General features: G+C 61.2%; 1 protein-coding gene across 1 annotated transcript in view; it reads right to left on the reverse strand.

The window, feature by feature from the left end:
- HDAC4 (histone deacetylase 4) overlaps window positions 1-24,560 on the reverse strand; it is a 179,001-nt gene that overhangs the window by 43,359 nt on the left and 111,082 nt on the right. Inside the window, exons 11-16 of the mRNA XM_043462161.1 lie at window positions 20,591-20,829; window positions 16,243-16,500; window positions 14,118-14,304; window positions 11,913-12,046; window positions 7,882-8,002; window positions 2,873-2,919 (exon numbers count right to left, since the gene is read on the reverse strand). Of these exons, the coding sequence (XP_043318096.1) occupies window positions 2,873-2,919; window positions 7,882-8,002; window positions 11,913-12,046; window positions 14,118-14,304; window positions 16,243-16,500; window positions 20,591-20,829 (986 nt within the window). The remainder of the gene's footprint in view (window positions 1-2,872; window positions 2,920-7,881; window positions 8,003-11,912; window positions 12,047-14,117; window positions 14,305-16,242; window positions 16,501-20,590; window positions 20,830-24,560) is intronic.

Here is a 24,560-nt window from a genome sequence, read left to right on the forward strand (position 1 = left end):
CGGTTCGAGCTATTTCCTGAGGAGCGTTATTCCGTGCGGGCTCTTCTTTTCAATGACCAAACCGCTATGTTCTTTAAATAGCTTCCAAATGTCAGAAGAACGCTCTGCACTTAGCCCGGTCTCCGTGGCATTAATATTCAACGTTCAAAGACAGGCTTCTGTTCTAAATAATGGTGTGCTGTTATTCATTGCCGTAGCCCCTCAACTAGAATATTGGGGACCAGTTACTTCAGCTCAAGAATCGGTTCAAGAAAATTGACATGAGAGCCGGCCTTCCGAGAGGCTGCACCCCTGAGGACCAGGGGTGGTTTGGGCAAAAAACTACTCAGATTCTTTCTCCTCCAAACGCAGTAACTTGGGCTTTTGGCTAAGTAACCAGAGCCGGGGTGGGGGGGTGTGGACAATGGACCGACCCTCCATGTTCAGTGAAGGGTCTTTGTGCTCTGTTCTCCTTTCTAGGATCCAGAAGCTCCTGTAACACTGTGTCCAGGGTAAGACAGACCTCCAGCCCCACTGCAAGACCCCAGGCTGCCACTGCCGCCTGAGAAACTGACGGTGATTTGCACTGCCTCAGGGCCTCGGTCCTCCAGCTGCTGGCCATCAGCTCCCCGTGGACCCACTGGGATGAGGGGCTTGGAGCCCTGAGTTCCAGAAGAACGAGGCTCCAGTGAGGGTGCTGGGAGTGCGACACTGCAGAGGTGGCCCCGCTCGGGGTGACCGCCACACACAAGAGTGGTGGAGGCAGGGAAAACAGGCCCCCCGCCCGATTCCTCCACAGTTCCCCACAGCAAAGGTGGACGGGAGGACAGCTGGGGAGACCTCACACGGAGGTTTCAAACGGACACTCGGGGTGGCTCTTCTGGGTGGGCTGCGGGCCTCCAGGGCCTGCGAGAGGTTGCCCCCTCTAGCCAGGGCAGGGCTGGAAGGGAAATGCAAAAATCGGGAGGAGAGCAAAGCAGAAGTTGCTGTTAACTTGGTTTGGGGGGAAAAAATGTAAAACATGAAAAACCTCTGTTATACAACCTGGATGTTCACTTGAGCGATCTTTCCTTCCTTGTCTCCACAGCTGACCCGCACCTTCCCAACCACACCTGGGTCCCTGGGGTCTCCGTGGCCGCACCGACGCCCCGGGGGCTGGCCCTCGGGTCTGGAAGGAGACACCGAGGCCCATGAGGGCTATGGCTGCACCAGCAGTGCGGCGAAGAGGCCCCGCTGAGCCTCGCAGGGGACTGGCACCTCGACCCTCTGCCCGTCTATTTGTGTCAGTTGCTCAGTCACATCCGACTCTCTGCGACCCCAAGGACTGTAGCCCACCAGGCTCCTCTGTCCACGGAATTCTCCAGGCAAGAATACTGGAGCGGGTTGCTATGCCCTCCGCCAGGGGATCTTCCCGACCTAGAGATAGAAGCTGGGTCTCCTGCATTGCAGGTGGATTCTTTACCATCTGAGCCACCAGGGAAGTCCTGTTAGGAGTAATTATAGCGAACAGTTGGGAATGAACAGTCCCTTTGGACACTACACAGTTCACACATCCCCCTGATTACTCTGACTGACGACTCCCCTGTCGACCTGGCTCCTCTTGGTAAGATTCTCCAGGTCTCCGTGCTCCTGAGCGTTTCTGTGCCCAGATGCAGAGGTGGGTGCCGTAGCCCGTTGTGGTGGGGTGGGACTTGGACTTCACACCCGGGAGGGGTCGCCTGGCTCAAGGCCCCAGGCCCCAGGCCCCAGGCCCCATTTCGCTTTCATTTGCAAATTATAAATCCTGCCTTGTGCGGAGCGGCTGCGGGGCAGTGCAGATCCAAACCTTTTCAAGTCTGGCCAAAAATTTGCCCCGAATTAAGAGATTGCAGCCTATTTACAATACAAAATACAATAACTCTAGGAGGGCCTGGTGGTGGTATGAATAAATGCCGTTTATTCTCTTTCTGACGGGATAATTTTCAAAGCAGCAATTTTTGTAAAGACTCAGGAAGAAAACAATTTTGTTTCATTTCCATAACAGAATCCAGACCTGGGCTCCGCCGTGCGATCTGTCATTACGTGGACCTTCGACCGCTTGCGTGGGTCCAGCCGGGACGCCTTTGCGTCCACTGGGTCCTCTGGCCTCTCTGGGCCCAGGACCAGCCGCAGCAGCTCCTGGGCTGGGGAGCTCCACGGCCAGCAGACTGGCCGGGAGTGGGCTGCTCTGACCCTCGACCCCAGCACGCTCTCCTTGTCTGCGGCCTTCCTCATCCAGAGGCCGGCAGTGGGGGGCAGACCCCCGGATAAAGGAGAAACTCTGGCTGTGCTGGGGGGCAGCTGGGCGCCCAGACGGGTTCAGCACCCTCACCATGGGCAGGCAGAGCCTGGGTTAAACCCAGACCCTGGTTCTCCGGTGTCTACCCACGCACCTCTGCTCAAGGGCTCGACCCCGGGGGCGCGGCTCTGCCCGCCTCTCGTGGCCCATAAACCTGGTGCCCGCAGTCAGAGCAGCAGCGGGGGCTTCGTGCTGGAGCTCGGCTCTGTGATCGGGATCGACACACTCCTGTGCGGCGATGGGATTCGCGAGCTGAGCCAGACCAGGGGGAGCGCGGCTGGGCGGGTCGGATGAGACGGGCCGCACACCAGATCCCGTTTCCTGAAGCCAGCCCCGCTGCCAGACGGCCTTCCCCGGAGGACGGTGCCCCAGACCCACCATCAAAACGCTCACAGGCTCACGGGGCCTTTGAAGCCACACGTGTGCGCGGTGGGGCGGCCCCGCCCCACGGATCCTGTTTATGGAAAACACCTGGCAGCAATTACCTGTTCTTCGGAGAGCGGGGCAGCGGTTTCTGTGACCACCGGGACCCCGAGAACAAACAGGACGTTATTTACACATTAAAGAAACACTTACCCCGACACCACCGCAGGGCAGCCTGACGAACACGGACGTTAGAGAGCCTGCAGGGAGAAGAGAGCCTGGGTCAGGTGGCAGGGTCGCCGGGCACTGGTGGGGACGCAACGTGTCCACCGAGGGGGCACACGGGCTGCACGTGCGGCTGCCAGGGCAACACCTGGCCAGCAGAGGGTCCCGGGCTGAGTGGGTCCAGCCCCGGGAGAGACTCTGCCTTCCCCAGGGCAGCAGCTGCTCCTCTAGCGGTGCGGAGCCCCGTGGGGGGTTCTGCTTCCAGCCTGAGCTGGGCACCAGGCAGGGAACCACCTGAGCGGCGGCATCCAGAACTCTTGCCCCCGACCCTGGCTCTCCGCCCTGAGCTCCAGCCGCCGCCCTCCCGAGCAGTGAGCAGGAGCCCTGGGGTGATCGCCGCCCCCCGCCCCGACCCGGGGAAGCCCTTTAGACATGGAATGCGAGTCACGGCAGGCCCCCTCCGCGTGCAGGAGTGTTCCAGAGTTACTGGGATGTGCCCAGCTAAGAAACCACACAGCCTTGCGGCTGGCCGTCCAGGAAGGCCCTGTGCGGGGTCCATGAGGCTCGGACTGTCCCCGCCCAGGGACAAGGCCAGGGACTGTCTTCCTCCTCGGTGTGATCCTGGGGCAGGCCGACGACCCCTGAGAAGGCGCCCCTCCCCAAAGGGAGGCGAGGCCTGTGCCCACCTCATCCGGGCTCCTGGCCGGGACCACGCTGGGGACCCTCCTGCCTATGCGCTGTGCTCTCTTCCAGGTCAGCCACCCCCCCTCATCGCCCCCGCTGTGGCTCCGGACTGCGGTTCCCAAACTGCCTCTTCTCAGAGCCACACGGCCTCCAGCCCCCTTCCCTGTGAGGCCACGGGCACGGCTGCGTCTCCTATCGCACCCCTGCACCTCAGTCATCAGACCAGGCTCCCTCCCCAGCTTGCTGCCGTGAGAAGGTGGTGACCAGGCAGCTCCCTCCAGGGTCTGCCGTCTACATCAGTCCGGCAAAGCCGTGTCACTTTGCCCCGCACTAACCACACGGGTCTTTCTGCATGTGGCTGAGAAATGTGCGGATTCAACCGAAAGAGGCAGGGAGACCACAGGGCAGTGCTGGGACACCGTTACCATCATCGGAGGCTGCCAGTCACCCCAGGTCTGGATACTCAGAAAGATGTCCTGATGGCAGGGCAGTCACCAGACACAAAAACAGGCCCCAAGCAGTGAGACGCCATCTGCCCGGGCGCACGCCACAAGACAGAGCCCACGGCCACGCGGCGCACGTCACAAGACAGAGCTCAGTAGATGAGAGAGAAAGAGGAAACAAAATGCGCTATACTGTCATTAATGTAAATGGAACATACACACTCACAATGTGTATGTATGTGGTGACACCCTTAGCTCATAAAAGAAACACTAAATACGCTCACATGGCTGCCGAGGGTGGGGAGTGGGGTCTGAGATGAGGGAGGAACACTTAAACTTTCCCAGTAACCCCTGGTTCTGGGGTTTCTCTCATTTCTGATCACCTGCCTTAAACTTTGGAACCAGTTTGAAAACCTCACCCATCCTCCTGGTGGGGGACTTGAGTCCACCTGCACCCCTGCATGGGGACTGTTCCCCCATCACCCTGTCTCCTGTCCCTCGAGCGTCACATGCCTGGTGGATGGGCACGCAAAAGGGGTAGGCTGACCAAGAGGGTGGACGTGGAGTGTCAGGGTGAGCTGGGAAGACCCGCGCTGGTCGGAAAAGGACATGAGTGGGCTTGGTGGCCGCAGGGTGTGTTCAGGGGTAGTGCAACCACTCTCCCGCCTGAGGCCCCATAGAAGTGGGGGTCACTGGGACTGCATGTGAGCAGTCACGGGACACACGGGCATCCCCACCTGTGCTGGAGAGTGTTTCAGGAGCGGGGATCCACGCGGGAAGGAGCTGAGCTGCCTGGAGGATCCGGGGCCAGGCTGCAGAACTTGCACTTGGCCAGCTCCATGCCTCCCTCCGTGGCCACTGACTTTGTCCCCAGCTGCACTGTCCTTGTCCTTGGGGGCTCCTTCCCACCAAGCCCCACCCAGCCGCAGGCCAGGCCCTCTCCTCTGGGCCCCAGTTGCTGCTGTCTCATTTCTAGACGTTTCGGCCCGTATCCATGCCACTTCCAGTGCCACAGGCTGGCCTCTGGGCTCCTCGGTGTCCCCTGTCCTCCCCTTCCTGGGAGTGGCCAGCTTGGACCACCCTGTCCTCCCCTCCCCCCATGACTCTGGGTATGGGGCCTGGACACCCCCGACACTCCCTCCCAAGCTCAGAGGACACAGACGTGCTTCGGGGCGGAGTGGAGGATGCTGTCCACGCTGGAAGGTCTGTGTCCAGTCTGCACCGCACAGGGCCTCAGCTGAGGGAGAGGGAACAGCAGGGCACCCCTCCACGGGGACCAGGGCCCTCTCCAGCTTCAGGCCAAGTGAACCCGCACAGCTCCTTCTTATTCTTCTGCTGTATCCTAAACCATGTGGCCAAGCTGTGGAAAACCCAACGGGGTAGCATCCATCCTCCAGGGCTGGCCGCTGAGATTGGTCTGGCTTCAGCGTATGTGTCCCCAGATTCACAAGTCGAACTTTGACCCTCGGTGTGACGCTGGGAGGTGGGGCCTTCGGCAGAGGCTTTAAGCCATGAAAACAGAGCCCTCACAGGTGGGGTCAGTGCCCTTCATAAAGAGAGAGCTCCCCACCCCTCCCACCACGAGGCGGCACTGGCCGTGAACCAGGTAGAGGCTCTCACCCACCACGCTGGCACCCTGAACTCAAAAGTCCAGTCCTGGGGCAAGGGGTGCGTCTAGACAACGTGCCTGAGCCTGGCTGGTTGGAGACTTCAGACTGGAAAGAACCTTCCCTGGAGCTGGCCAGGCCTTGCCCTGCAGCTGCGGCCCAACGTTGTCCTGGCTCCCAGCAGCCCTGGTCCTCTCCCTGGGGCATGGCGGCATGCTTGCGTCTGCTTCCCGTGCTCTGAGACTTTCCAGGGTGCTCCCTGCAGGGTCCTCGCGGCCGGCGGCTGGTCCTCCCGCCCTGGGACCCTAGTGTGGTCCCCCAGTGCTCACCATTCCTCTCCATGTCCTCTGGAAGCTCCTGGGCCCGCGCACTAGGGATGCTCCTCGGATTTCCTTCTCTTCTCCGGCTTCCTGGTGTCCAGCTCTGGTCACGTTCGACTCCCTGTCCCTTCCAGCCCAGGACTCGATTTCCGAGACCATATTTCATGCTACTGCCCCTGAATGTTCTTGTCTCCTGTTCTCTTGTCTTTGTCCGTGTTCTGTGGACACGGTGTCTCCCCTCCAAAGATTCTAAGGCCAGTCTTGGCTTCCTTGGCAACTCCCAGAAGTCTGGCCTCTGAGCGGTGAGCACCTTCCTAGGTGCCCGCAACTCCTGACCTTCTGCTCTGGCTGAGGGGGAGGGTGTGAAGCTGGTGGAAGGTCTGGGAACATGGCGGGCTGGCACCATCAACACCACTGTTGAGGATCTCAGGGCACTGTGTGTTGGGGTGCTCCACTGTCAGCTCCCTCTGGGCAGACAGACCCTGAAGGAGGTCCCCCATCTTTGCCGGGGGGTAAAGGTCAGTGTGCCAGAAGCCCAGGAAGGAGGGAGGGAGGGCCGGCGGCCTCACCTCTCCTAGGCCTGAGTCTGTCCCAGCCCGGGGGCCCCCTGCCTGTCTGTCTGGGGCTACAGGGCTGCCAAGGGGATGTGATGGAGACCTCTTAGGCCCTGTGGCCTGGTCCCCTGAGCCCTGCCTGCCTGTACCTCAGGGCCAGGGTCTCTGCAGTCCCTGTCCCTCGGCTGACAGCGGGTGGAGGTGGGGGCATCTGTCCCTGGGGCCAGCTCTGGACCCACTTCCTGGCATGTGCCGCCCAGCTGTGCACCACTAGCCCCCTCCCTGTCTCCCAAGTGTGGTGGATTCTGACGTCTAACAGTCCAGTCACTGTACACGGTCCCCTGCCCAGGCCCGAGCACGTTTCCTCTTGCACCCCGCCTCCAGCTCTGTGCTTTCCAAGGACTCAGCACCTACAAGGTGCCCAGCAGGAAAGATGTGTTTCCTGCGTGTACGAGGGGGTGAAGGGGCCTGTGGGCGCATGGGGAGGTGGTGGGGCTGCATTGCAGGGTCCCTGGGGGGGGGGTGACACCCATGCAGTGAGGGCCAGGCACAGGGCCGCCCCTTTCCACGTCCTCCCCGGAAATGAGAGCAAACAGGGCACGGCCCATCTCCCCCGACCCCAGCGGGACCCCAGAGTCTGCTTCCGGGACCCTCTCTGCCCGCCTTGGCTCAGGGAAGAGCCCTGAGGGGGTGTCTCGCCCCAGGGGGCCGGGACAGGCAGGGAAACCCAGGGTTGGTGACTGTCCTGGCTCAAGGTGATTGGGAAGTAGTGGTGGTGGGCAGAAATTGTCCAGGAAGTGTTCTGATGGGGGGGCTCTGCCCCTGCGAGCCTGGGGACTCCACCTGTCTGTCAGCTCCACCTGCTTTATGGGGACCCTGACCACTTCCCAAGGGGGAAGAAGTTCTTTCCATCAGGCCCAGATCCCGCCACTTCATCTGGGGGGCTGCCTGCTCCAGACAAAGCCTGGCCCCCAGGAAAGGCTCAGGCCGCCGCCGTCCCCCTGGAAGCCTGGACAAGTGTCCCCAGGTGGACTCCAGGCCCAGAAAGGGGTGGCCAGGTGGTGGCTGCGAGCCCCAACCAGCCTCACCCGTCACAACTCAGCTAGTAGAGATTCTGCAAAACCAGCGGTGCTCAGCCCGCTTGCTCCCCAACACACCCGATGCAAAGCAAGAAGCCAAGCGCCCACATGAATGCCAAGGGCAGGTTCCTCCTCGGACCCTCACCTGAAAGCACGATGGAGAAGGGCCACCTCTGCCCCCGCTGCCCACTCACAGCCCGGCGGGCGACACTCTGCCACCAGCCAGGGCACCGGGAGGGACGGCGGGGCCTCAGGCGTGGGCAGGGCCGGGAGCAGCCTCGCGGTAAAGGTAAAGAAGGCCTTGAAATACCTAGAAGTTTCTTACTGTCCAGTTTCTGCCTGTTGAGAGGGTTCGTGCCGTAGAGCAGGGCGTGCGTCTCCGAGTGCACTGTCTGCAGCTCCTCCAGTGTGGCCTTGCGTCCACGGATGCACTGTGGGACAGAAGGGGACGGGAGGCCGCTGTGGTCAGCCGCAGCAGCAAAACAGCACCCAAGAAGGAGCGGGGTTTCACATGCGCACGAGCACAGTGTGACTTGGTTGTTGTGAAATCAAAAGCAAACATCACCCCACACGATATTTGAAAAATATCTGGGAAATATTTTAGAGGACTTATACTTTAATTAGAACTTAGAAAGACGCTTTAGGAAAAAAAAAAAAGATAATCCCAGCCTTCAACGCTTTAGCCTTCACTGTCACATCAATGATTTGGCATCAAATTGTTATTTTGCTTTCCAGCTGTGGCGGTCTGGTCTTGAAATAGACGGGAGCTGCCTGGCGCGTGGGGCTGCGCTCAGCTCTCACAAGGCCAGACCCCAGCTCCCTGGGTATCGAGAGCTTTCCTGGAGGGGAAGGCGGCCCATAACCAGCCTGACACCCCAGGCTGTGTCCGTCTGCATGCTTCTTCACTTTGGAAATTCCTCAGACCTTTGGCTATTTTCAGACATTCCCCAGAAATTACCCTGAGCATCACTGTCCTTGACTTGAGCTACGTTTACTTAACCTTTTAGAAGGAGGCTGATTTGTGAAGCAAGATTCCGGTCAACACCTTACACTTTCTGAGAGTTAGAATAATGCAGGCGGAGCCGACTGGACTCCGGGGTGCAGGGGGAGGCCTTTGGCTCTCTGGGCCAGACGCACCCCGTGCAGAGGTGAACCAGGAGCTGCGCTCCCCTGGGAACCCCCTGAGGGGCCCTGGAACCCCTTCTAACAGTATGACAGGATCCCGGAGACACCTGCCTGCTGAGCAGGGGCCAAGCACCGGGAGCCTGAGGCCGCTGGCTACGGCCAAGCCTTTCCCAGCCTGACTTCCAAGGTGGAGGGGTACAAGGTGGCAGGGAAGTTTACCACCCACCCCATGACCTTCCTCACTGCAGTGGCTCAAAGAGGGGAGCGCACCCAAGGAATGGGGCTGCTGGCTGGGAGGCTTGGGGGCCTCAGGAAGTCACGGCACAGCCGGTCCACTAACCTCCCCTCCCTCGGGACCAGTCCCACACCCGTGTCCTCTTGATCTGGAGGTGCCCTGCACGGTGAGCGCTCCCAAGTGAGCTGAGGGCGGGCCTTGCCTCCGATAATTATGCTGCGTGGAGGCACCTCTTCACCCCGGGTCTGTCCCCTCAGCCTGTGTCTCTCACCCCGGGTCCCCCCTCAGCCTGTGTCTCTCACCCCAGGTCCCCCCTCAGCCTGTGTCTCTTCAGCCCGGGTCCATCCCCTCAGCCTGTGTCTCTTCACCCTGGGTCCGTCCCCTCAGTGTGTGTCTCTCATCCCGGATCTGTCCCCTCAGCCTGTGTCTCTTCACCCCTGGTCCGTCCCCTCAGCCTGTGTCTCTCACCCCGGGTCTGTCTCCTCAGTGTGTGTCTCTGACCCCGGGTCCATCCCCTCAGCCTGTGTCTCTTCACCCCGGGTCCGTCCCCTCAGCGTGTGTGTCTCACCCCGGATCCGTCCCCTCAGCCTGTGTCTCTTCACCAATGGTCCGTCCCCTCAGCCTGTGTCTCTCACCCTGGGTCCGTCCCCTCAGCCTGTCTCTCTCACCCCGTGTCCGTCCCCTCAGCCTGTGTCTCTCACCCCGGGTCTGTCTCCTCAGTGTGTGTCTCTGACCCCGGGTCCATCCCCTCAGCCTGTGTCTCTCACCTCCGGGTCCATCCCCTCAGCGTGTGTCTCTCACCCTAGGTCCGTCCCCTCAGCGTGTGTCTCTCACCCTGGGTCCCTCCCCTCAGCCTGTGTCTCTTCACCCCGGGTCCGTCCCCATCGGCCTGTGTCTCTCACCCCGGGTCCATCCCCTCAGCCTGTGTTTCTTCACCCAGGGTCCGTCCCCTCAGCCTATGTCTCTCACCCCGGGTCCGTCCCCTCAGCGTGTGTCTCCTCACCCCGGGTCCGTCCCCTCAGCCTGTCTCTCTCACCCCGGGTCCGTCCCCTCAACCTGTGTCTCTCACCCCGGGTCCGTCCCCTCAGCCTGTGTCTCTCACCCCGGGTCCGTCCCCTCAGCCTGTGTCTCTTCACCCAGGGTCCGTCCCCTCAGCCTATGTCTCTTCACCCCGGGTCCCCCCTCAGCCTGTGTCTCCTCACCCCTGGTCCATCCCCTCAGCCTGTGTCTCTCACCCCGGGTCCGTCCCCTCAGCCTGTGTCTCCTCACCCCGGGTCCGTCCCCTCAGCTTGTGTCTCTCACCCCGGGTCCGTCCCCTCAGCCTGTGTCTCCTCACCCCTGGTCCGTCCCCTCAGCGTGTGTCTCTCACCCCGGGTCCGTCCCCCCAGCCGGTGTCTCTTCACCAATGGTCCGTCCCCTCAGCCTGTGTCTCTCACCCTGGGTCCGTCCCCTCAGCCTGTGTCTCTCACCCCGGGTCTGTCTCCTCAGTGTGTGTCTCTGACCCCGGGTCCATCCCCTCAGCCTGTGTCTCTCACCTCGGGTCCATCCCCTCAGCGTGTGTCTCTTCACCCTGCCCAGCCTGTCCTGCAGGCCCCCTCCTGGGTGTGGGGACCCCTGTGCTGTCAGTGGCCACCCTCAGCACTGCTGTCCTCGCCCCCATCTCCTAGCTCCTGCCTTGACACCACCCTGGCGGCTACCGGCCTGAGGAGACCATCCTGTGAGCGATGTAGAAGCAGCCTAGGGCCCCAGAGGCAGCTCAGCGGCGGGGAGGAAGGCCGGTCCGGGCTGGAGGAGGCGAGTCCGCCGGGCCGATGCTGCCCCCCAGTGGTGCGGCCTCACTGCGTCCGGAAGCAGGTGCGGCCGCCTCAGCCCTGCGGTCCCTCCAGAGGGACTCCAGGGCCGCATCGTGGGCCCAGACCTCGAGCTTTCTCCTGAAGAGATCGTGGGTCGCCATAAGCTGGCAAAGACGTGGGGTCACCGGAGACGGACTGACCTCAGCTCCTAAACACCCTGTCCTGAGGGAGGGGCGGAAAGGGAGCAGGGCTCTGACCGCACCCTCCAGGCGGCACTGGGCTCGGAAGGATGGACAGAACGGTTCTGCTCAGCCATAGGCTCGGGCTTTCTGGGGTCACCCTGCAGGGCAGCACACCCCTGCCAGAACCCTATCCCTGGTTCACAGTGTGGGGGACACAGCAGGTCCCCACCGGGTGGGCACATGGGAGGCCGGGCCCCGTCATCCTGAAGGGCTCCCGGGAGGTGGTGTCACCTGCCTGCTCCACAGATGACAGTGCTATGGCGCCCACAGCCTGGAGTCCCCCTGCTTGGGCACAGACGCCCTTCTACCCTGACTCCCCAGCCCCAGGCCCCAAGTCCCTTACGGTGCCACACTCCTGCATCAGAAGGGTGGAGGGACCTCCCAGGATCCTTCAGCAGACCTGTCCTCCAGGACCCGATGCTCAGGGGTGCAGAGGTGGGGACTGAACTCCAGGCAGACAGACCAGTCTGTGCACCGCCCCCGCCCTGCAGGCCTGAGGCTCTACCCTCACCCTGAGAGGAGCTTTCTCAAAAACTCAAGGAAGAGAACCTTCGATGAGGAGCCAACAGAAACGACGGTCCTCCCCCAGAGCAGGGCCACCAGATCCCATCCTGGTGGCAGAGGCCCTGGGATGGCCTGGCCATGCGTCCTGGGGGATGAGGGAGCCTGGCGAGGGGCAGGCTTCCCAGAGGATGGCCAGGAAGGGGAGTGTGCGAGAGGGGGCCGGGGAAGGGCCCCTCAGGGTCCTCCAGAGGGCAGGCCTGCGTGTCTGCCTGTGCAAGGGCCCCACGCCCCCCACGTCGTCACACACATGCTCTGGCTCTCCGCAGGGGCCCCGCGCCCCCCATGTCGTCTCACACATGCTCTGGCTCTCTGCAGGGGCCCCGCGTCCCCCAGGTCATCACACTCATACCCTGGCTTGCGACGCCCGCAGGGCTGGCCTCACCTCGCATTTGCCTCGCAGGCCGGTCTCCTGCAGCCGCGACCAGATGCTCTGGATACGCCCGGCGTGCTCCGGGTGGCTGTTGGTGTTCCCACAGGTGCACTGGTGCTTCAGCATCAGCGTGTCGTACACGAGGCCTGCAGCGGGGGAGGCAGCGGTGGCCGCGGTCAGAGGAGCCCTCGGGGTCCCCGGCAGTTGGTCCCCCTGCCAGGGGAGCTGAGCCCCTGTTCAGGGCACTCGCCCAACACTCAGAGTCCTCGACACCCAGGGGAGCCGGTGAGGGAGGAAGAAATGAAAAGGCAGCCCTGTCCCCAGGGCTCAGGGCTCTCACATCACAGGGACCGGGCCAACCCAGACACCAGGGAGATTTTGGTCCCAAACTCAAGTCTGCCAGGGACCCTGTCTATGGAATTGTTTGCCCCTGTGGACTGAGATCCATCCGTACCAGGTACTCGGGGCTCAGAAGGCTCAGTTTCTGCCTGCGGAACCTTGCAGAGACGCTGGACAGGAGTGCATGTGCGTGTGTACGCGCGTGCATACACACACACGAACACAACTGCATGTGAAATCAGCCTAGACGGTGGGGCGGGGGAGGGTGGGGCTTGGCCTTCCAATAATAGAGCAGCAGGCCAGGAGCAGACTGAGGGCAACACAGAGGCACACACCCGTCCGCATGGACTGCAGGTGCGCGTGTGTGGACAGCCCGGAGGCCCGTCAGCACCAGGACAGGGCCCCACCGGCGGCATCACGGTGACACAGTCATGTGCTCACGGGGTGCGAGGCGGGAACTTCAAGATGAAGCCACCTGTGCCCTTTTCGCAGATGGGGAACGGCAGAGAGCGAGCGGGGAGCGGCCAGGACACCGGGGAGATGCGTGTGGCCGCGGGAAGAGGCCCACAGTGGCCCACAGCAGTGCGGGCCCCGCAGGGTCCTGTATTCGTGAAATACACCATGTTCGTGTCTACCTGTCTGGCTACGCGCAGACACAACCCTGGACACGGGACCTGACACTGACAACGGCTCCCCCAGGGGTGGGGTCAGGGCCACCTGCTACCTTCTCAGGGTTTCCATCCTGTGTGCTTTCTTACAAGGAATACGCACTGTTTCATAAGTTTTTAAAAAAGGAATAATGAAGACAAACTAGGAAACAGCAACAGAGCGGGGCTCGCTGGCCAGGGCACTCGTGGTGACATCATGTTTGCCCGCGGGCTCCCTCATGGGGACCCCTGAGCACCCAGGGGCACACGCGATGTGGGAGCCTCTCCACTGGGGTCCTGGGGTCGTCTGAGCTGTGCCTTCTAAGCACGGGCCCAGCTCAGCTGTCACCAAGGACTGGCTCTTAAAGAATCACCTGCTGACTCTCCTTGTGACACCTTAGAGTTATCTGGTTTTCTTTCTGAAAAGCAGGAATTTAACTTCTGGAAACTGACTACAAAACTCTTCTCCGAATACGATCAGTATCCTTCCAAAATCTGACAAGGAGAACGTAGCCACATTTGCATGTTACAGTGTGCAGAGAAACAGTGTGTTCCGTGAGAACTGATGGCGTGGGATGAAATGGAACTGCGTTTAGATAACCTGTCCTGAGTGTGTCCTTGGGAAGAAACACCTGACGTGTTAGCAGAGGACAGGGTGAGGTGCTGTCCTGGGGGCCCTCCGTCCCAGGCGGGGTGGGGGCCAGTGGCAGGGGCCCCTGGGCCCAGCCAGCCAGTCCAGCGCCTCGACCCCGGAGGATGCTGTGCCCGGCTGCAGACCTCTGCCCTGACTCCCGGGAATGCTTTCAGGAGGAGAGAGTCCCGCCCACAGACTTCTGCAGGGTTGGGAGGCTGTGGGTGGGGCGTGAGGCGAGACCGCAGGCAGGAGCAGTGCTGTGGGCCGTCCAGGAGCAGAGAGCGAGCATCCGGGTCCGGCCACACCCTGCGCCCACTCGACCTGCACGCTCCAGGGGTCGCCTGGGCCTCACAGGCAGGGCCCCAGGCAGAGGCTCGGCCCAAGGACAGGGCAGACGAAGGAGGGCAAGGTCACTACCCCACCGACCCTGGGTGGGAAGCTGCCTGGTGGGGGCGGGCCCAGGGATGGGCATGACCCGGGAGCCTCGCCCAGGCTGAGCCTCGCCCTCCGGCCCAGCAGGCCTGCGTCTGCAGCCGCGGCTCCCCCGAGCGGGGGCCCTCGCCCTCCCCCGGCCCCCCACACCCCGCTCCACAGTACCTGTGGTGAACCTCGGCTTGGCTGGGGGCTCCTGGACGGACATGGGGAAGGTGGCGGACGCGGGGGAGGACTGCGCCCGGGACAGGGGCCGGTGCCCGCCGAAGGACACAGGGATGCCGGCGGCCTCCATGGACGCCTGGTAGTTCCTCAGCTGGTGGATCCGCTGCTGCTCCAGGAGGAGGGCTTGCTGGGGGCGGAGGAAAGGGGCCGCTTTGTTGCTTCCCGGCGTCTCCCGTCCCCGGCTGCAGGGCTACGGGTCCCCTCCCTCCCAGACCCTCCACCCCACCGCCCCTGGGCTCCCAGTGCAGAGCCTTATGCCAGGCTGCTGGGGAGAAGCTTGCCCTCCGGGCCGGGAGGGCAGCCAGTGAGGCAGCGGCCTTGGACCCTGCCGAAGGATGAATCTGGACATCCCCGTGGGGAGACAGACCGTCAGTGGAAAAGCCTGCTCAGAGCTGACGGGGGGCCATGGAGGGCTCCCTGAGGAGGTGACACCTGGGGGGCGGGGCGGCAATACCCAGGCAGAGAGGGTGGTGGTGGGGCACTCGGGGGTGCGAAGGCAGGGACTTGGGGCGGATCCGGTTTTGCCCAGGGAGGTGGGTGGAGCCCGGGGAGAGGTGGTGGGATGGGTGGGGGGCCTGCCTGGCCCTGCTGGGAGCACGGCTGCTTCTGTAGGGACCCGAGGGGGTCTCCTCCCTGCAGGGGGGTCTCCCCCCTCCGGCCGAGGGGGGAAGGGCAGGACACCCTACTTTGGAGCCCGCCCTGCAGGGGCAGGCACCACCCCCGCCTTGGGCCTCCCTCCGCAGGCGCTTCCTCCCGCGGCCTCTGCAGACCTCACACCTGCCGCCTTTGGAGCAGGTGCCTGTCTCAAGGTGACTCTGCAGACTGCTGCGTGTGCCACCGCGTTCCCCCGAGACGAGCTCTGCTTGCGGTTCTCCCGAGAACCAGATTCCCAGCGCCTCTGATCACTGTCTCGGGCTCGGAGCACACGGATAAATCCCCTGAGAGAATGCTGACCACCTTATCATTGGCGAGACACCACCAGCCCTAAAAAACTGCCTCCCAGTTTCAAGCCAGCACAGTTACAGCACGCTGAACTCCAGTCATAAGAGGAGGCCGCCTCCTTTGTGAACGAGCGAGGCCCTGACCTAAGCCCCCAGCGCGGGAATGAGGCCCGCCGCGGTCCCCATCGTTCGGACGGCCTGCCCGGTGCACTCACACTGCAGGAGTGAGTCTACACTGCAGCGGGGACAGTGGCTTCCCCTGCCCTGACCTCCTTGCTGTCATTAGCACTGGCTCCAGGGCCACTTGAAGAGCAGGGGTTTAGCGCTAACACTGTGGCTGAGATGTGAGACAGGAAGCCCTCCAAATAAGGACTAGCAAAAGTGACCACCAGCCACCTGTGGCCCTGCCTTTAAATGCGGAGCCGGGGAGAAGGCTGGCCGGCTACCTGAGAGGGGATCCCGGAAAACCAAGGCGCTGAGCCCGGGTGTCACTTCCCACCCTGGCCCCAGGGGTGGTGGGGGAGGCACCCCTGAGCTGTCAGGGGAGGAGGAGTCTGCCTGGGTGGCCAGCACCGGGCCCACGGGGAGGGTTGGGTGAGCCAGGGCTCCACACCCCAGGTGCTGAGCTCCACGATGAAGCACACCGTTAGGTGTTAGACTCCACCCCTCGGACGCCCTGGCCCAGCTTCTCAGGGACAAGACCACTCCCTGGGGGCACTCAGGCCTCTAACACGGTCACTAGTGTCTTCTTGACCCCAAAGGTCCTGGCTTCTGGCCAGACGATGCGAACCTTCTTGATCAATGATCAAGTCAGCCTCCTTTGTACCCTTCTATGCTAGCACTCAGATTTGGGTTAATCTGCAGCCTTTGGGCCTGAAGGGGAACCATCCCTAGGGAGTCTGGGGCCTGTTTAGCTGAGAAGCAGGTAAACAAATACACGCAGTGGACAGAGGGCCAGTGTCTCTGGGGTGATGCCTGCAAAGCAGAGCTCACATCACATCTGCCTCCTGTATCAGCAGGGAAAGCTGGGGGCCTGGACCAGCAGGTGTGGAGGACAACGCCCTTGGACTTGCTCTACAGGCCCTGCTCACCCCCTGCTCCCCGTCCCCCCACTCTGCGGGCACCTGTCTGAAGAGCAGCTCTTGCTCCGTGGGCGGCCGCTGGCCGGGCTCCACCTCCCGTGGGGGCTCCGCCTCCTCGTCGTCACTCTCGATGGGCTCCTGCTTCACCTGCACCCCAGCCAGCGAGTGGGCCTCCTTCTGCCCCGGGAGCCGGTCCAGGAAGGGCTCCTCCAGGAGTGCCTGGTGCTCCCGCAGCTCCTCCTCCGTCTCCTCGGGGTGGCTCTCGGGCTGCCGGGCCGGCTCGCTGGGTTTGGGGATCATCTGCAACACAGGGGTACCAGGTGGAGTGCGGCGGGACGGGGGTGAAGGAGGTGCTGGGACAGGAAGGGGGTGGTCACAGAGCCCACGTCTCGGGATCAACGGGGCTGACCGTCTGAGGACGCTGTCACCCTGGGCTGAGCAGGACAGGACACAGACACACAGAGACACACACAGACTCAGACACACACAGAGCCCACGTCTCAGGATCAACGGGGCTGACTGTCTGAGGACGCTGTCACCCTGGGCTGAGGCAGGACAGGACACAGACACACAGACACACAGACACACACAGACACAGACACAGACACACACACACACACACACACACACACACACAGAGCCGGGCACTGTCCGTGGTGCTGAGAAAAAACCTAGCGCTTGGGACCTGCTATCAAGTGCCTGTTTGCCAGGCACAGTGAACCACAATGCAAGTCACTCACCACAATTGCAAGGTGTCGACCCACATCCACACCTGCGTGTGAAGTGGGGGTGGGGGGGTGCACCCTCCTTCCTTCTCAGTCACAGCCTCCCCCACCCGCCACCCCACCAGCTCACACCCAGGCACCACGTGGACCCTCTCCTCCACGGGGACAGGTGGCCTCTGAGTCCGCTCACCTGCGCCGCTGGCCCAAAGCCTGCGGCTGGCACACCACGTACCCCCCCCCCACCACCCCGCTGAACTTCCACGTGCAAAAGCCCTGCCCTGCCAGGGAGGACGGACCCTTCCCCACGTCCTGACTCTGTTTCTAGAAGGAAACCAAGGGCTTCCAGGAAGCCTCAAGTTTTTAGTCCTGAGCCCTTGAGCCTTAAAAAGTCCTTACAGAACCACCTGCGCCCTGACCCACACTGGATGCGTGCAGCCTGGCCCACGACGGGAGGACTGGGGACACTTGTGCTGGCGCCGGGGCTGCATTCACGGTAACCAGCTGGGCTCAGCTGCACCGTGGGCCCCAGGGCCACGCCCCAGAGGAGGACTGAGCCACTGACCCTCCGGAGCAGCTGGCTGGCTTTGCTGAGCGAACAGTTTCCTTTGGGCCAGGGACTTGCTCTAGTGACCATCGCCTAAGCTGCTGTGCGAAGCTCTGCAAAGGAAGCACGCTGTGAAGGCAGGCCCCGGCCCCTCTCTACATCCGCCCCCAGGCAGCGTCTCCTCAGAAGTGCCAATCCAGCCGGAACACGGAGGCCACAGCTCCGGGAACAGGTCTGTGTTCAGCAGACAAAGCCGCGGGGTGGGCAGGGGGCGGACAGGCTCTGAACCATTTCGAGTAAACAATCCTCCAACCTCTCAGCTGCTGATTTGACAGACTTCTCACAGCAGTTCATCCAAAAAAGTGTTCTGAAAATCTGTCTTTGAAGATTTGGGGATCTGTCTATCTCATCTGCTTCCCACATACCTGGAGCCGGTGAGGCCCCACTATGAGCTTTGTGCCTGGACAGAGTCCACTGGGGGTGAGACCACAACCCCCCGACAGGGCTGGCGGCAGGAGGACCCATCTCCACCAGCAGAGGGCGCTGGGCCCCTCCCAGGCCCCCCAGGTCCACAGGGGCCTGGAAACCTCAGCAGGTGGCATCGGGAGCCTCAGCTTTAGGGTCCGCGGGGTCAAAGTGCTCACATTGCTGTCATCCCTCAGTGTCTGGTGCAGAGTCCAACAGGTAACAGGCTGGGGTTGATGGGAGGTTTGGGGAGCGCAGGGCCTGGGAAGGTGGCTGGGGGACAGACTGGTGAGTAGACATCACAGCAAAGTGATGGGGAGGGAACAAGGACGGGGGAGGGTGGGAGCGGCCAAGGCCCCTGTGATGTGCTCCAGGGTGAGGCTGTGAGAGATGAGGCTGTGGACACTGGGTGGGGGTCAGGGAAGAGGACGTGGACATCAGGGGAGGACATGGCGACAGGGCGTGGACAGTGGGGGAGGACGCGGGGACGGGAGCCCCCAAAACCACAGACTTAAGCCTCCAGATGACGGTCTGGGAGGCAGGTGCCTTCTCAGAGCGGGAGGCAAGTTCCTCTCTGCTGTGGGAAGATCCCAAAGAGTCAGGCTGAGAAAGGGTGGGGTCAGGGGACTGCCTGCAGAGAAATGACCTTTTGGGGGCTCAGCCAGGAGGGGACAGAAGGTCAGCAGAGGGGCTGGTCCAGGTGCACTGGGAGGCCCCGGGGGTTCCAGGCCAGAGGCCTGAGGACAGCTGCAGAGGGGGAGGCCGGGGCGGGCGGGGCAGGGGACTGGGTCTGTGGCAGAGAGGCTGAGACCCAGACTCTGGGCAACCTGTGAGGGGCTGTCCTGGGAAGGGGGATCTGAGCGAGGGGTTGGGCAATGGGCCAGGGCTGAAGGTGATGGTTAGGAAGAAGCAGGCAGATGGGAAATGGAGGTGGGAAGCATGGATGCTCCAGGCCAGGCTTGTAGAACTGGGGTGGCTGAGAGCCTGGGAGGTCATGCAGACACAAGGAGCAGGGGAGAGCCTCACCCAGGGGACACTGAGGGGGTGGGCAGGGCCCCTGCAGGGGGCCTGGAGAAGCAGTGTCTGATCCTGGAGGAGCCAGGGCTGCCCCAGGCCCTACCAGGAGGTCAGCTCTGAGTGGGCACATGTGACCTTGGGAATGACCGCAGTGACCCAGCAGCAAAGGGCACACACAGATCCGTCCTGTCTCCCCAGGGCCTTCTGGACCTCAGGAGCACCCTCTAGCCAACTAAACGAGAATGGAGGTAACTCCATGTTTGGAACAACAAGCTTCTAAAAGCCAGACTGGAGTTCAGGGCCCAGACCAAACTGGTAAGCAGGCCAGCGTTTAAGGTTACTGGACATGCTCACCATTAGATGCCCAAACAAATGGGACCCAGAGTTCACGTTCATAATTGAGCTGAGGAGCAGTAACCCACACGAGGAATGGCTAAGACCCTGGTGCACTCCAGCCAGGGCTGCGGGGTGGGGCTGCGGGCCTTGGCTCAGGAGCCTTCAGGCCATGGGCCCGAAAGACAGAGGGCAGAAATGTCGGTGCCGGCAGTGCCAGATACAACTGTCAGCTCCCTGCACCCTCCGGGAGATCAGTGTATAAACATTTCAATCAGCTGTCGCTGCTGACAGCAAATCAATCACGGAGTGAAATCCAGAGAGATCAGCCTGCTTCTGTCTCTCTGTTGGAGAACATACCACACGTGAACAGGTGTTCCTGTCTTTCTAGTCTCCTACCCTATCACTCAGATAACAACATAACACAATTAAGAAGACAGTTGGCATCAGCAAGGTGACAGGAAGTGACTTTGACACTTTGGCATCCATCTTGCCCACCCTGACAGGTGCCTTTCCTGCCCGGAGGGGCTGCGTTCAGCTGCCCCACCCACTCCTTTCCCCGCCCTGTGCGGTCTGGTAGGGGAACCAGCCAGGCAGAGTGGTTCTGGGGCGGGGGTGCTGAGCCTCTGTCCGAGCGCTTGGGCGGGCAGTAGGGCCTGGTCTGGGTCAGCTGGCTGTTCGTTCAGGGCTTTCAATTCTCCCAGGACAGAAGCTGTCGGGCAATGTGGTCGCTCTGCGTTTAACCTTTGGAGGAACCGCTGAACAGCCTTCCAAAGTGGTTCCTCTCATTCTCTATCAGAAACGGGTCTTGCTTCAAACGTCAGCATTTGGAACCAGCATCTGAAACTGCTGTTCTTGCTTCAATAACCAGCAAGGAGGGCCACAGTGACCTCAGTGCCGCTTCCTGCTGAGAGCAGGCTGGGAGTGACCGTCCAGATGTTGGACGGAGGGACGAAGACCTCTGGGCAGGAGTCCTTTGGCCGAGGTGGCTGCAGTGGGCAGGAGGAGTGCCAGCATCCAAGGGCCTGGAACCTGTGCTTTGGGGGCCCGGTGCATCTGCTGGGCACTCTGCTGGGAGTTTGCTTAAGAGGATAAATCCCCTTAAGAAGTCCCAGAGACCCATGAGGGGCAAGTAGAATATACCACCCAAGGACACAGATGCTTCAGGCATACAGCCCACCCCACTTCTGCCTCCTTCATGACCCCAATGGGAAAAAAAGCTGCTCGCCGCCCACGTGTTTCCCCGGCCCCGCCCCCGTGTCCTCGGCCCCGCCCCCACGTCCCCCGGCCCCGCCCCGCGTCTCACCTTGTTGAGGTGCAGCTGAGGCTGCTGGAAGTGCTGCTTGTGCTTCTCCAGGAACTGCTGGTGCTGCTGCTGGATGACCAGGTGCTGCAGCGCCTGCGCGCTCTGGGGCAGCGGCGCCGACTGCGTGCGGCCCAGCGGGCGGTGCTGCCGCAGCTTGTGCACCGAGGGCGCCACGCGCTCCGCCCCCACCAGGGGCTGCGCGTGCAGGGGCAGCGCGCCCAGGCCTGCAAGGTAGCGGTCTGGAGAGAGCACGGGGAGGGGAGGAGCAGAAGGGAGGGGGGAGGCCTGGTGAGTGACTGACGGAGGCCGGCCGCCGCCGCCTCCCTGAAGCCCGCCGGGCCCGCTCCGGCACACCGACCACCCGAAACCTGGACTTAGGGACGGAGACCAGTCATCTGGACCCCCCATACCCAGGTGCAGGCCGTAAGTGGGCTCCGAGGGTGGCCCCGGCACAGGCGCCCTCAGAGGGGCCTGGCTGAGGAAGGGGCCAGGGTCTGGTGGCTCCAGAATGTTCTGGAGAACCAGCGAGTGGGCGCCTCCCTGACAGCCTCAGAAACCCGGGTGTGAGGAAGACACCGGCCCTTAAGGACCAAACCATTTTAAGGGACTCAAGGCCTCGATTTTATACACAAAGAGGGATCAACACTTGAAAAAAATCTGATGCATGTTGTCAAAATCTCTGCAAATTTCTGGGAAAGGCTGTCGCCTGCTGCCAGGGAGAAGGGCTGCAAGGCCGCACCGTGTCTGGGCTGAGTGTTTAAGAATCTGTGTGGATGGAAGAGGGTAGGTTTGAATCTGTGTTTGAATCTTGCTTCAAAATGCAACTTCCTCATGTGAACCAGGAGGTGAAATGTTCTCCTTCTATATTCCTTTCAACCATCAATACTTTTTCTTTTACAAATTGTGGGTTTAGACAGTTTACCATTTTCCCTGGTACCATAGGCAAAAGGGTGTAACAGACCCTTCCCAGGCCACCTGAGTATCTGTTTCCTGGCACCAGAGCTGGAGAAACTAAACATCACTCAGGCTACCAGTGACCCCAGATCAGAGCGTCTGACCAGGACAAACCACAGGTGGACAGACCCCGCCAGCTCTCAGCAGCCTGCAGTGCTGACTCCTGGGAGGGGCTGTGTTGCCGTGTTTAGTCGAACCCAAGCCCCCTCCAGTGGGTACTGACTGTCAGTCTTTTCCTGGTTCCTTCCTGGGGGTTATTTCTGTATTAGAAATTCTACTTTGTATACAAACAGAAAAAAAAATTCAACCCTAGCAAAATAGTCCCTCACTACCTTTTCAAAAAGTTAATCAATCAGAGTTTCCCTAAACCACCATCACTTTTTATCCAACCCAAATAGTTTTCTGGAAAGGTAAATTATTTTAAACCTCACTATCTGCTTGGCTAGTAAACTGAAGTGAAAAAGTTGAAAGGTAGAACCATTCTTTCCTTGGTTTTCTATCGATAGAAAAATTAAACAAAGACACAGCATCCACGTAGAGAAGGTCTTTCGGAATTCATCAGTTGTTGGTCTGGTAGCTCAGGCAGTAAAGAGTCTGCCTGCAATGCAGGAGACCCGGGTTCGATCCCCGGGTCAGGAAGATCCCCTGGAGAAGGAAATGGCAACCCACTCCAGTATTCTTGCCTGGAGAATCCCATGGATGGAGGAGCCTGGCAGGCTACATACCATGGGGTCGCAAAGAGTCGGACATGACTGAGAGACTTCACTTTCACTTTATTTCACTTGGTCTGAGTATTATGGGGGATTAAATCATTTCACCAGCTTCCCAGGTGGCACTAGTGGCAAAGATCCCTCCTGCCAGTGCAGGAGACATAAGAGACGTGGGTTCAATCCCTGGGTTGGGAAGATCTCCTGGAGGAGGGCATGGCAACCCACTCCAGTATTCTTGCCTGGAAAATCCCATGGACAGAGGAGCCTGGCGGGCTACAGTCCATGAGGTGGCATAGAGTCAAACATGACTGTGAAAGTCACTCAGTCTGTACAGTCCATGGAATTCTCCAGGCCAGAATACTGGAGTGGGTAGCCTTTCCCTTCTCCAGCAGATCTTCCTGACCCAGGGATCGAACCAGGGTCTCCTGCCTTGCAGGTGGATTCTTTACCAGCTGAGTGACCAGAGAAGCCCTAAGTGACTTAGCATGCACACAAATTGTTTCATGGAGGGAGGAAGGATGTCAGCCACCGGACACTGCACTTACGGGATTAAAAGTCCACTTAGTTACTGAAAGGCACCCTCTCAGAAGACATCACTTGTTTTTAAAGCTTCCTGGGCCCCCGAGAATGAGGATGTCACAGATGGTGGGGCTGCAGAGCCCTGCGCTGGGGCCACTGGGCCGGCCCTGCGTGGTATCCGCAGGGAAGCGTCTCTCGGTTTTAACGGAGGAAACACTCATTCCAGAGATCCAGCATCTGCTGTGACCCAGGTTAGGGAACCAGGGCTCCAAATGAGCTGGCAAGGTGGGGACTTTGGTTTCTGCTGCTGCTGCTCCAGGGCCCCCTCCCTGCGATTGGGGCTCTGGCGGCTCGATGCTGGCCCAGAAGCCCGCCTTCGCCAGGACACCACCACCCTGAGAACACAGGCCTCTGTCCCTGTAGGGTGCGGGCGGCTAGCCATGGAGAGGCCTGACTTCCAGTCCCCGACGCCGGGGGAGCCAGTGTCTACACGGAGCCCCAGCAGTTCAGGCTGGACCCCGGTCTGGTTCTGCTCCCTCCCCTCACCTCCACCCCCTTCACCCCAGATCAGGCTGTAGTGCTTCCGGCGGGGGGTAAATCTGCGGGGCCCCCACACTCGAGGACAGGTGTCGTGCTCGGTGTCCCTTAAAACTGGAGATCTGACCTTCCAGGAGACAGACCCTACACCTCGTCCAGTGTGGACAGGCCACACTTGAGTTCAGAAGTTTCTGGTTCAGAACCGGAAGATGAACCTTCAGACCATTCATAGGAGCCTTTGATGGTAACTGGAAACTGGTTTTTCTGTATGTGCTGTGAAACTTCCAAGCACGAGGGCCCAGTAGACTAGGATCCAATTCTGTCCCAGTGACCAGCTGGCCTGCGGAGGCTGGGACAGCGGGGCCCAGGCGGCCTGCGGCTGCCCTCACCCGGCCCCAGTGAAGGGACCCGAGGGTGGCGAGTGCCGAGCGGCTCCTCCCGGGGACAGGGCAGGCCGGCCTCCTCGGAGGTCCTCTCTGGAGCAGGAGGTGAAGAGGACAAGGGGATGGGAGTTCCCGGTGAGCACCCAGCCCTTCCATGGACACCTGGGTTGAAGTTTCCTTCACCTGCACTAACAGTAAGCGAATCGGCAAACAGAGCTGCCGCATGGACGCCCCTACAGGTATGGGGGTTAAAGAAAATGAGAAGTTGAAAAGCGAAATCGCCCTGTGTTCTGGGCCTGGTTTTGCAGCACCGGCTTTGGCACTGGGGATCCTTTTCAGCCCACGTGGAGTCTCACGTGGAACCCACGTGAGACAGGTGACTCCTGTGACCTGAGTCCTTACACACCCGCTGCCCGACCTGAAGAGTCTTTAAAACTGGGGTGTGTGGACCTGCACACCCCACCCTGACCAGCTGCTCAGAGCTCAACCTGGGACTGTCTGGGGAACTGGGCTCTTTTCAGGAGAAGACTGGAGCACACAATCACCGGCTGTCAGGAGCCTCCTGCAGCGGCGAGGACCCGGGCTGTGGGAGCCACTCTGAGCAGGCACCACGTGGAACCCACATCCGCACGCCCACTCCCCGATGGATCCGGGCTGGCCGCTCCTCCAGCACGGTCAGCCTTTGTGGAACGACGTGGCCCTAGCACTGACAGCGTCTGTCTGTCCACAGTGACCACCAGCGAGCAGGCAGGTCCGTGGGCTGAGCCCTTGGGAACCTCAGAGAACCTAACAGAAGCCAGCCTGCAGCGCGAGCCCGACCCTTCCGACGCGGCTCAGACACTGCCTGGCACCAGGAGCTACCACAGA

This window comes from Cervus canadensis, chromosome 2 (assembly GCF_019320065.1).
Source record: "Cervus canadensis isolate Bull #8, Minnesota chromosome 2, ASM1932006v1, whole genome shotgun sequence".
Lineage (NCBI taxonomy): Eukaryota > Metazoa > Chordata > Mammalia > Artiodactyla > Cervidae > Cervus > Cervus canadensis.